This window comes from Monopterus albus, unplaced genomic scaffold, assembly GCF_001952655.1.
Source record: "Monopterus albus unplaced genomic scaffold, M_albus_1.0 scaffold5.1, whole genome shotgun sequence".
NCBI lineage: Eukaryota > Metazoa > Chordata > Actinopteri > Synbranchiformes > Synbranchidae > Monopterus > Monopterus albus.
In genome coordinates, this window is record NW_018127885.1 from 2,939,165 (window position 1) to 2,949,554 (window position 10,390).

Below are 10,390 nucleotides of genomic sequence, written 5' to 3' on the forward strand. Positions count from 1 at the left end.
TTAGTAACTGTAGCAAACTGGTCTGTCATTTAGATTGTGTTTCCACTGAGCAGATGAGCAAATCGTACTTTCGAGCTGTGTCAGGATTCTGTCTGGAGGCAGACCATAACCTCTGCACTTTTAATTTCAGCCAGCTGCAACTTGGAGCGCAGCCACTGATCTTCATGACCTGCTTCTCAGGTGGTACAAGAAGACCATATAACACATGCATAAGAGCTTTAACACGTGTAAGTCAACTATGAGTCATGCTTTTGTTACTCTGTCCTACTGTGCGTATTATATCTCTCAGAGAGGAGGTCAGAGAACCTTAACGGCATTGCACATGTAACAATTACTAAAGAGGTGCTGAGAATAGTGGCTTATTCAAATGAGGAGGCTCTTTCTCCTTGTAAAACAGCACAGAACTGTGACAGAGAAAGGGTGCAATGTTCTCTCTCTCTCTCTGCACTCGGTAGTTTGACGCTCGCTCTGGGGCTGAACATCAGAGGACCGGCTGTTGAAAAATCAGGTTGTATGGGTCCTTGCACACAGCCTGCCTGTGGTGCTGCCTGAAGGACTGCCATGGAAACAAGAAGTGTGACAGACTCTAGGGGGATCCGCCACAGCTGCAGGCACTTCCTTTTTGACAGCCTGATGAAGACATCACTGCCACACCATGCACAACAACAACATCTACGGGAGAAAAAAAAAATGTGATCAAACAATGTTAACTGCTGTGCAGCTCAAATGTTCATTAGCAAGCTTGTAAAACATTCAGGGATTTTCCCCACTGCATTTGGGACCATATTGCATACTAGCTTCCTCTGCAGAGATTCATAGCCTTCCCAGGAGGAAATACGCTGATAAACAATGCCTTAAATATGATTACACCTTTTTGGAGGGGGGCTTAATGTGTGTGTCTACATGAGCAAGTAACATAAGTGTGCACTGGTGCATGCAGAGCCAAACAAACAATTGTTATAACCCTGTCAGACTCTTCTGTATGATCCATTCACTATGAATGATACAAGGAACATCCATGTCCACAACCTCTGTGCTACAGATTCAAAGATTTGACAGCTTGAAGGCAGTCAGCTGTGGTCTCATATGTCATGTCACTTGCCTCAGTAATATATCTCTCCCATGACACAATATTATTTTTACAAATTAAAAAGTGGCATTGACCAAAGTGAGGGTTTTTCTTAGTTACATTAGGCTTCAAAGATTTAGATTTTCGCATGCAGCAATTTGGTTGTTTGCTGAAATGTCAATTAAAAGTACCCTGGGAGTATTTCTTAATTGGTTTTCGCTCTTGGGGACACTTCATTGGGTCTTGCCAGTGATCTGCTTGTACCCTCCACCCGTCTCCCTCCCTAGCTCTGCCCTCCTCCCAGCATAGCCAAAACTGCCCCCTTCAGCCCCAAAGGAGCCAAGAATGTAGGAGGGTTTCAGCCAGTGTGTGGGATTTAGCTCGTCAGAAGTTCAGGGTCACCTCCACACCCTCTCACTTTGAAATGGACCCCTGGTGGCAGCTCCTGGGAAAGCCCAGTGATGTCTCTATCAGCCTGTCAAAAGAGATAGCCCGGGGCTCTACCAGGTCCCCCTGAGCCAATCAAACTCTCCACAAAGCACAGATGGATGCTCTTTCACCAGTGTGCTACTGCTGAGGAGGGGGGCACCTGGTCGTGATGCTCAGTCTCTCAATCGGTTAGAACAAACTCCCGTTGCCGGGGTCCAAGCCTCAGTGCAGCCCAACTTCACTTCCAACTATGTATATTTAAAAAGGGAGTACTTGCCATCTGTCAACTCTCAGAAACAGAAGAAGCAGGTAAAGGATGACTAATTTCTTCATGCAAATGTGTATTAGCATGGTGAAACTTCCTCTTACATATATTGGATCAGTGCAGTGTGAGCAGTAGTACATTTATGAAAAAATTTAAAAGTTTTGCAAAAATCAAAATGGCAAAGGGTGTCTATTGATTTAATAAAAATATATATGTTAACTAAATATGAATGAGAAAGTGGATAGAGGAAATACTACTATTTCCCTCTACTTGTAAAAAGCACTGTGGGGAGACAGATGGAAAAAATGTGGGTGTAACCACTAGATAGGCCAGGTGATTTTAGTGGAAATGTAAAGCACTAAGTGCTGAGGATGGAGAAAGTACTCTATGTGATGTGAGCTCTTTCTCTCTCATCTGGACCCTGTTATTGTGAGAAGGCAACAAAGCAATGCATTAGGAAGCACAGTGGAGCCACACAGCTTTGATGTGAGCTCGGTAACCAAGGCGCAGCAGTGGCCGGTGTGTGAGCCCTGTTCCAATGGCTGTGTTGTGTAATCAGATGTGTTTACTGTGTATTCAAGTAAAGAAGGGCTCTAATCCATCCTCACTAGAGTGCAGTTATTTCAAAAACACAGGCAAAAACAAGAGCTCAAAATGATCAAGACTCTTTATTCAGGATTCTTGAAAAGTCTCCATTTGATGATGCAGACATGATACTGAATAAAAATAATCTCTCAGATGAATCAGTCTAATATGTCATAAAAATACAGACACTTTACAAAATAAAGTCAATCAGAGACAATGCACATACAGTGCATGACATACATTTGTTCATGAAATGAAATGAATAATGGTGGCAGCAATATATTATATAAAAAAAATCCTTATGACAGAAATTGTAGAATTCAGTAATCTGCCCTTATATATTATGTTAAATGTGTGGCAACATATATTAATTCTCCATGATTATTTAAACATCTGTATGGCCTTTTCACATTTGATTACATTACTCATAGCGATAAATATTGCTTTGGTTTGTTTTCCATAAACTGTCCTGCTTTTGCATTAAGGCAAATTTTTCAGGTTCACTAAAGTAAAAAAAAAAAAAAACTGTGACAGTCTAAGCCAAACCCAAAGCTTTTCATTTCTTTTATAAATCACATTGCAAGATGAAGGCTGAGCCTTGCAGCAATCTCTTTCCTTTACCTCCAGACTTGTGATTGACAGCACCATGTGCTGCCCTCATGGCTGCTGCAGTTCATAGCCCCTGTCAGGGGGGTGGCAAACACACAAGCCAGAGAGCGGCTGGTTGCCCCTCAGCAGCAGGGGACAGAGTTAGGGTGGTATGGGGTGGTGCACGGGGTCATGGGCTCTGCTGGCACTGGAACACTGTTGTCAGGTGGACTGCATCGTACTGTTCAAAAGGAGAACAGCCTTTCAGCCAGCGTGTCTGTGGAGCCTACCTTTTCTTCCGTGGCTGGCTCTGGCTGGTGGGCGCTCTCAGCGCACTGTACAGCACCTGCAAAAACAAACAGGAGTTTGGTCAGAGGCAGGTAATCCGAGCTCAGTGGAGCGCACGTTAATGGCTCCCCTGAGGAGAGCTGGTGCAGGGAAAAGCGAGGCGGGCTTGCCTGTAATGAATCATTTTTTAAACACAGGAGCAGAGGGGATTAATCACAGAGAGGAAGGATTTGAAGAGTCAAGGGTTCTGTACCAGTGTACGGCCCCCTCATTCTGCACCACAATCACAATATTAGAAACAGACATCAACCGTTGAGATGTCCTGCCAGGCCAGTGAGGGAGCTGCAAACTGCATAATCACTCTGTAAGTTGTGTCCCCTAAAGAAAACTTTGTTGGATCCTGAGAATAGCGTGAGGCGAGTGTTTGAGTTGAAAAGTTACCAGCATCAGATGACATGTACTGCAGCGTTCTTCACTGACCCTCGCTGTGACTTTGATTTCTTCAGGCGAAAACAAGACCTCAAATGTAACTTCTGGACTTACAGCATTGTGGGTTTTTTTTTGCTTGTGATATACATAGAATTAAGCTCAAGATAGATTCTTGTTTAGTCTGTCAGACATTCTATGATGTTCAGCAAATTACAAAATAAATGCACATGTCATACAGTCAGGTTTTCTTTGACGTTCAAAAAATTACATTAGATTGTACTTTTTTTGCCACAATAATCCAAAGAACACTGATCATAGGGCAAACTGAAAAGGAGAAGAGCTGGAATTTAGAAACTGGCTTTTGAAGCATGCTTATGAGCTCAAACAATACAGCGAATCTGTTGAATAAAGGTAAGAACTCTATGCTAATTACTTGGTCTCCATTATTAGAATGGGAGATGGAATGTGGGAACAAAGTGACTGGTTCCTGCATCAGAACATGAAACTGTCCTCAGAACTGACAGATGCTTCTTATTCGAGGACAGACAGTGTTGTCAGAAGTCTTCGTTTGAGGCAGACTTTGTAGATGTGCAGAGGCACTAATTGCCAAGTCACATTTGCAAGAAAGACAGGAGTCAATTTTCAGCCTTTGTGGTGTTTTTGTGTCCACACCTATCTGAGGATTGAAGTTCTAAGTCAACAAAAACATGGTCTATTGTTTTGGGTCTCCTGTGTATACGATGTTAAGGTTATTTTTCATAAGACATAATGAATCCTACTTATGATGAATCTTAAGGGTATTTTGTTTTTTTATGATTGGAACTATTTTCAAGATGTAGTTTTCTTTTAAACCAGGCTAAAAAGTATTGTTTCCATGGGATTTGAAAGTGAGTCATTTTCAAAGCCCAAACATTGTATCCCAGTGGGGACAAAGACATACAAAGGATTCGGAATCAAAATGTTTGCAACCACCTTGTTTTGCCAACTCAGTCAGCCAAATCTCAAACAACACAGGCTCCCTCCTACATCACAGAGAAGTCAGCAATGGCTTGCTGCAGGAGGACATCAAGGATGCAGCAGAGAAACAGACTGAGGTGAGAGTGTCGTTCCAGATCCAGACTGTCAGGATTTCTCTGTGAATTCTGTCTGGCGAGTTACCTGCTAGATGAAGGCACCGTGTGGCACTTCATTTCCTGGCTGAGCAAAATTCTCAGTCAGAGAGATGCTGAACACCCAGCACCACTTACAACACCCTGACAGCTCTCCTCAGCTCTGTGATGTAAATGCAAATGGCATATCAGCCATAGCTAATATGTAATCACATATGGCACCCAGAAAGGTGACTGGGGCTCACGACTACATTAACTGACTCTACCAACCTGAAGCGACCGAGGCCACCTCAGAGTTTCTGTGCTGACACAATAGCCAGAGACGTCAGGACCCGTCTGCTGGCCATTGGCCATTCACCCACTTTAAAGTCACAGCGCTTCAATCAGACAGACAAAACTGCTAATAACAGATGAGGCTGCATCCAAATGGTTAAGGAAAAATCTGAGCATCTTCTCACTCAGGCACTACAGTAACTACACGAAGCTGCACTGAGGAGTAATTGGACCAGGACTGCTTTAAAGGCAAGAGTCCATTAATAGTAAACAATGCCAGAGGATATATTTTCACAACACTTGGGAATTCTGGCACAACAAATAATGCAGACATCTTCGGGGAATTCAGTCCCTATCTGTATGTAAAATTGGACCCTTACCTTTTGAACATCAGAAGGCACCCTCTTGAGGAAATCCAGTATTTCATTATTGTCAATAGTATATGGGTTGCGCAGCTTCTTGGTAAATTTGTTAACGCCTGTGAAAACAAGAACACATTAATTAATAAATGTGTCATACCAACCAGCATATTTTTATGCAGTTTTACAGTATAAAAATAATAATACAAAGAGGTATGTAAGCATATCTACAGTATGTAGAGTATATCATTCCCAAGGGTGTATCAATAACTGTATTATATGATGCTGTTTCAATTGATCCCTTTCAGCCAAACTGAATTTAAGCCTGACCAATACAATGGTGACAAATATGGATAATGCAACAATTAATTCATCCAGACAGGAGTGGAGATAATAGTGGACTTTAGGAAGAGCCCCCCACCCTTCTCCCAGGATTTGAAGTGAATGTCCAACATCAGTATCATCGCCTGCACCAGCTCAGGAAGTTCAATCTGCCCCAGGAGTTGCTGCTACAGTTCTATAGGGGAATCATCACGTCTGTTCTCTGCTCATCCATCACTGTCTGGTTTGGTTCAGCAACCAAAGAGGACAGGATCAGACTCCAGCAGATAGTAAGGACTGTAGAAAGAATCATCTGTGCCAGCCTGCCCTCCATGTATACCTCATGGGTCAAAAGGAGAGCAGCGAAGATTTCTGCAGACCCCTCACACCCTGGACACAAACTGTATGAACTCCTCCCCTCTGGACGGCGCTACAGGTCACTGTACGCCAAAACAAACAGACACAAGGACAGTTTCTTCCCTTGTGCCATCACACTGATGAATACTTAACCCATGACTGTATAACAGAACAACAACCCTCAGTGAATATACTGTGGTATATATCTATCTGAAACACACCATCCAAACTGTGATGACATATATTTCTATATTTACAAAGTACTTTATTTTTATTTCCCTAATGCACATTCCTTTTTCTTGTTTGCACATTCTTTTTTTGTCCTCTCAGTCTTACCTTGTCTACTTGTCTACTTGTTGCCTTACAGAAGAACACTGTACATACACATTGAGAGCCACTGCACCGGGGCCAAATTCCTCCTGTGCTCAACACACCTGGCCAATAAAGCTGATTCCGGATTCTGAATTTGCTACCTTAATTTGAACAACAGGCACTCATTCATGACAACTGTTCCTTACATTTGTTTGCTTCAATGTGATCATTTCTAGCACATCCAACTATATTTACTTTGGACATGGCTGTGTACCACAAAGAGAAAAGAAAATCTCTCTGGGGTCTTGTAATGGTACCATTATATTCACAGCTTGGTACTGTCTGTACCTCAACATGCAGACAAAGAACCTAAGGACTTAAATATGTGCAAGCAACTTGAAAGGCTTGCCTTGCAACCACAAAGATAGGGGTTAACTGGGGAGGCAGAGGAGTGTCTCAGGCTGTGTGTTTTTTTGTTTGATATAATGGTTTTTTGGTATTGATTGTGTTGAAGGTAGTGTGGAAGTACAGTGGTTGTGGGCTTACAGCTGGAGGAGGAGAGTCTGTTAAGGGCAGCACATCTCCCTGACCACTGAGATGACTGTCTATTCTGTATGACTACAGCAGATAATAGCAATAGACCAGGAGCCTACAGACCGCCCAAGGACATCATGTATTATATAGAGCTTGCTACTCTACCTCTGCTTTGTTTTTATACAGACCCTAGGCCTTGTCTCTGCTGGGTTCTTCTACATCAGCCCACACTGCGCAAATCAAACCTCTGCAGCTGTCTGATCTCTGTACATCTGCAGATGTGTAGGGACATAAGAGTTCTTAAATTGCTGTGTTTCATTAAATCCTGGCTTCATAGTTAGAAAGGTAGAACGAGAGTTGTGTTTTGCAGCAGTGGTACAGACATAGACTTTTACACTGTTCGTTAGGATGTTCTGATCATAGCAATGAAAGATCTAGCAAGAAACAAATAGTGGGAGCTTTTACCTGTGCTAAATAACCTTTTTTTTCATTCACAATTTCATGAATGAGTGTTTTGGGATTTAGAACTTACCCCATATCAGCACGATATATCGCAGTGGGATGAAATACAACAGTGCTGTTGACACAAACAGCACTATGCAGACCAGGCACGACAAAAATGGGACAGACCAGTTGAATATGCTGTTAAAAAATGTGTCAGATTAATGTGAAGCTCTATTACAATATGAATTCAAATAAATTGATAATGAAGTCAAAGCTGTAGGACAAATATAAAATGGCGGAATTACTTCTTGATTCGCTCTCCGACGTTTGCGACTTCTTCCATAATGTTCTGGACAGCCAGGACTATTTCTTGCACCATATGTATCTTATCCATCAAACCTTTTTTTCCGGCTTCCTAAGAAAGAAAAAAGAAGGAGAGAAAAATGCACAGACACTGATGAGATACACTGTATGTCAATTGTTGGGCAGGATAGACAAAGACCAGTTTATCTCTGCTGTGCTATTATGTGTGATTTATCTATTGAATGGCCCATAATGAGAAAACACTGTACATCTTCAGACTATGCTTTTGAAGATGAGACAGACTCAGTGCTCAGAAGCTGTTATGCGGACGGCTGAGAGATTTCAGCCTTTGTCCACCACACACAATAGAGCTGTTGCACAAGTGCAGCACAATCAAGACTCTCTGGTAGATGAAAAATACACAAAATGGCCATCCGCAATCAGGCAGACTAGACGACCTAGACAAAAAGTAAAGGGGCCTCACAGCTGAGGAGAGATTCTGTTCCGGCAGCTTGCACAGGACAGGTTTGAACATGTTTTTATAAATCTGTCAGGCCAGGCTTTTTAACCTATCCTCACACTCTCTCTGCATGAGAAACACTGCTCAGAACACCAGCTGGATGCATACTAGTTTGCTCTTCTTGTCACAACAATCACTGCACAAGTATTGTTTACTTTTAATGCAATAAGATAATAATGGCTGAGTCTGGCAAAGAAGTAATTCAGCATGTGAGGGAGTTGGACAGTTTGTTTCAAAATGAAATAAATGTGATCACATCAAGGCTGGAAATAAGGATGAGTGTGAAGCCTTCCAGAGGCAGGGGAGTGACTAGAGATAACACGGGTAACACAAGCTAAAGAGGGCTGAGGAGCCTCACATCAAAAGGAGGAAATAATGACAGGAATGATGACAGAGAGGAGGGTGGGAGAGGAAGAGTGAGAGGGATAAGGGGAATGAAAGTACTGGGGGAGGGCACTCTAATGGACCCTAACAGGAGGCTTGAGGATGTCTATATGTTTATGTTACAAGTCAGCCGAAGCCGCAGCCCGTGTGCACTGACAGGGTCCAGACAGAATGCCTTTATCAGAGGTTCAGGAGGCAGCCCCTGGGAACGCACTGTCTGCTAGCACAGAGAAACTCCCCAGTGTCAGGCCCACTCCCCTCCATGAAAGGCACAGGAACAGAGCAATTCCCACACTAGCAGAGCCTTCCCTACTGGGCTCGACTCTGGATGGACACTGGAGGCTCAGCACTGTCCAAAAAGGGGAAAACCATCACAAATATGCATTGTTTGAGATTAAGATCTCATGGTCTCATCATGGGGAAAGAGGACTGTGTTTATGCATCATCTTAGTCCATTCCACTCCACTGTACAGAGTGAACCTTCATGTATGTCCTTTACTCCACATCAAGTGTTAATTTAACCCCTTATTCTTAGCTTATTCTAAAAGCAGGGAACGCTGTTACAGTCCGCTAGAAGCCATTACAATCTGTGTCTGTGAGCTCCTGGTGGACCTAGAGCGCCACACGTTGAGAAAAATGATATGGATCCTCCTCAGTCAGGCTCGCATTCCTTTACACATTTTCATTTCCATTACATGATTTGGAATTTAAATCTAACAAGACATATGGAGCATTATTTAAGTGCAGCCGAAACATGTACAAGGTAAATTTAGGCAGAATGCAGCTCCAGCAGGAAAAAAGAAATCATATTGCCTTTCATTTCTAACAGGAAAACATGCACTCTGAAGGATGCATCAAGAGGCAGAGCTCTCGTGATTATCATTATTCATCTGCTTTAAGGTTCTTGAAATCCTCCATCTCCTTAGCGACCAAAACTGGAGTCCTTCCTACATTAATCATTAGATGATATTCTTTATCTTTGTTCATTTCTCCTTTCAGTGTGTACATGAGTACAGAGAAAACAAAAATAAATAAAAGATCTCCTTCTGAAATGGAAAAGGACTGGCAAACTGGGGATGGACTAAATGAATCCTAAATGTCTACTGATTAGAAAACCTGTGTAAAAGCATATTCTCATTTCAGATAAAATTGTAAAAGCTTCCTTTTAAGGTGCAGTAATGGAGAACCAATTTGATCTCCTGGAAAAAGGTAAACATACTCTCAGAAACATGTGGGGTGTTATCAAAGGCTGGAAAAAGCTCATTTAGCATCATTTTAATTAGAATAAATGGTGCCAAATTTGAATTCTTCAACTGAACATTATTCTAGTGACTTTTCTGACAAAGATAAGAAGTGCTTCTAAATAAAAAACACCTGTCTTCCTGCCAAATTGTCTAATATGGTCCTAAAATAAGCTAAAAAAAAAAAAAACAACACAATTTGTTAGATAACACACAAAAAGCTCTCTGCTTAATTGGCGGCTTGTTCTCATGGTGCACACCACAGATCATGACAAGGGTAGTCTGTCTGACTGGTCTGCTCAAGGAGACTCAGGGGTGAGTGTGGACTGTTGGGTGAGAGATAGAGTAACCCTTCACAGTCACCTCCCCCCCTTCACCCCAACTCCCCTGGGCAGCATTTTGGGAGCAAGTCAACCCCAGGCCAGCGCTGCCAGCCAGGGGGGCAATGAAAGGACTGCTTCATCTCCCCTATTCATTTCTATTGGAGATCTATGGACTTGCTTTTCCTCTCTGTTTCTGTATGTTATGATTAAATATTGTCTATCTGCACAATGGATACCTAAGGCCAAAGGGAAGTGGC

General features: G+C 42.5%; 1 protein-coding gene across 2 annotated transcripts in view; it reads right to left on the minus strand.

Annotated features, from left to right (window-relative positions):
- Positions 1-2,624: 2,624 nt before the first annotated feature.
- mctp2a (multiple C2 domains, transmembrane 2a) overlaps positions 2,625-10,390 on the minus strand; it is a 34,646-nt gene continuing 26,880 nt past the window's right edge. For both annotated transcript variants that reach the window (XM_020611193.1, XM_020611203.1), the window contains 4 exons: positions 7,668-7,777; positions 7,451-7,560; positions 5,416-5,513; positions 2,625-3,282 (listed from right to left, as the gene is read on the minus strand). In XM_020611193.1, coding sequence (XP_020466849.1) covers positions 3,223-3,282; positions 5,416-5,513; positions 7,451-7,560; positions 7,668-7,777 — 378 coding nt within the window. In that variant the 3' untranslated portion in view covers positions 2,625-3,222. The remainder of the gene's footprint in view (positions 3,283-5,415; positions 5,514-7,450; positions 7,561-7,667; positions 7,778-10,390) is intronic.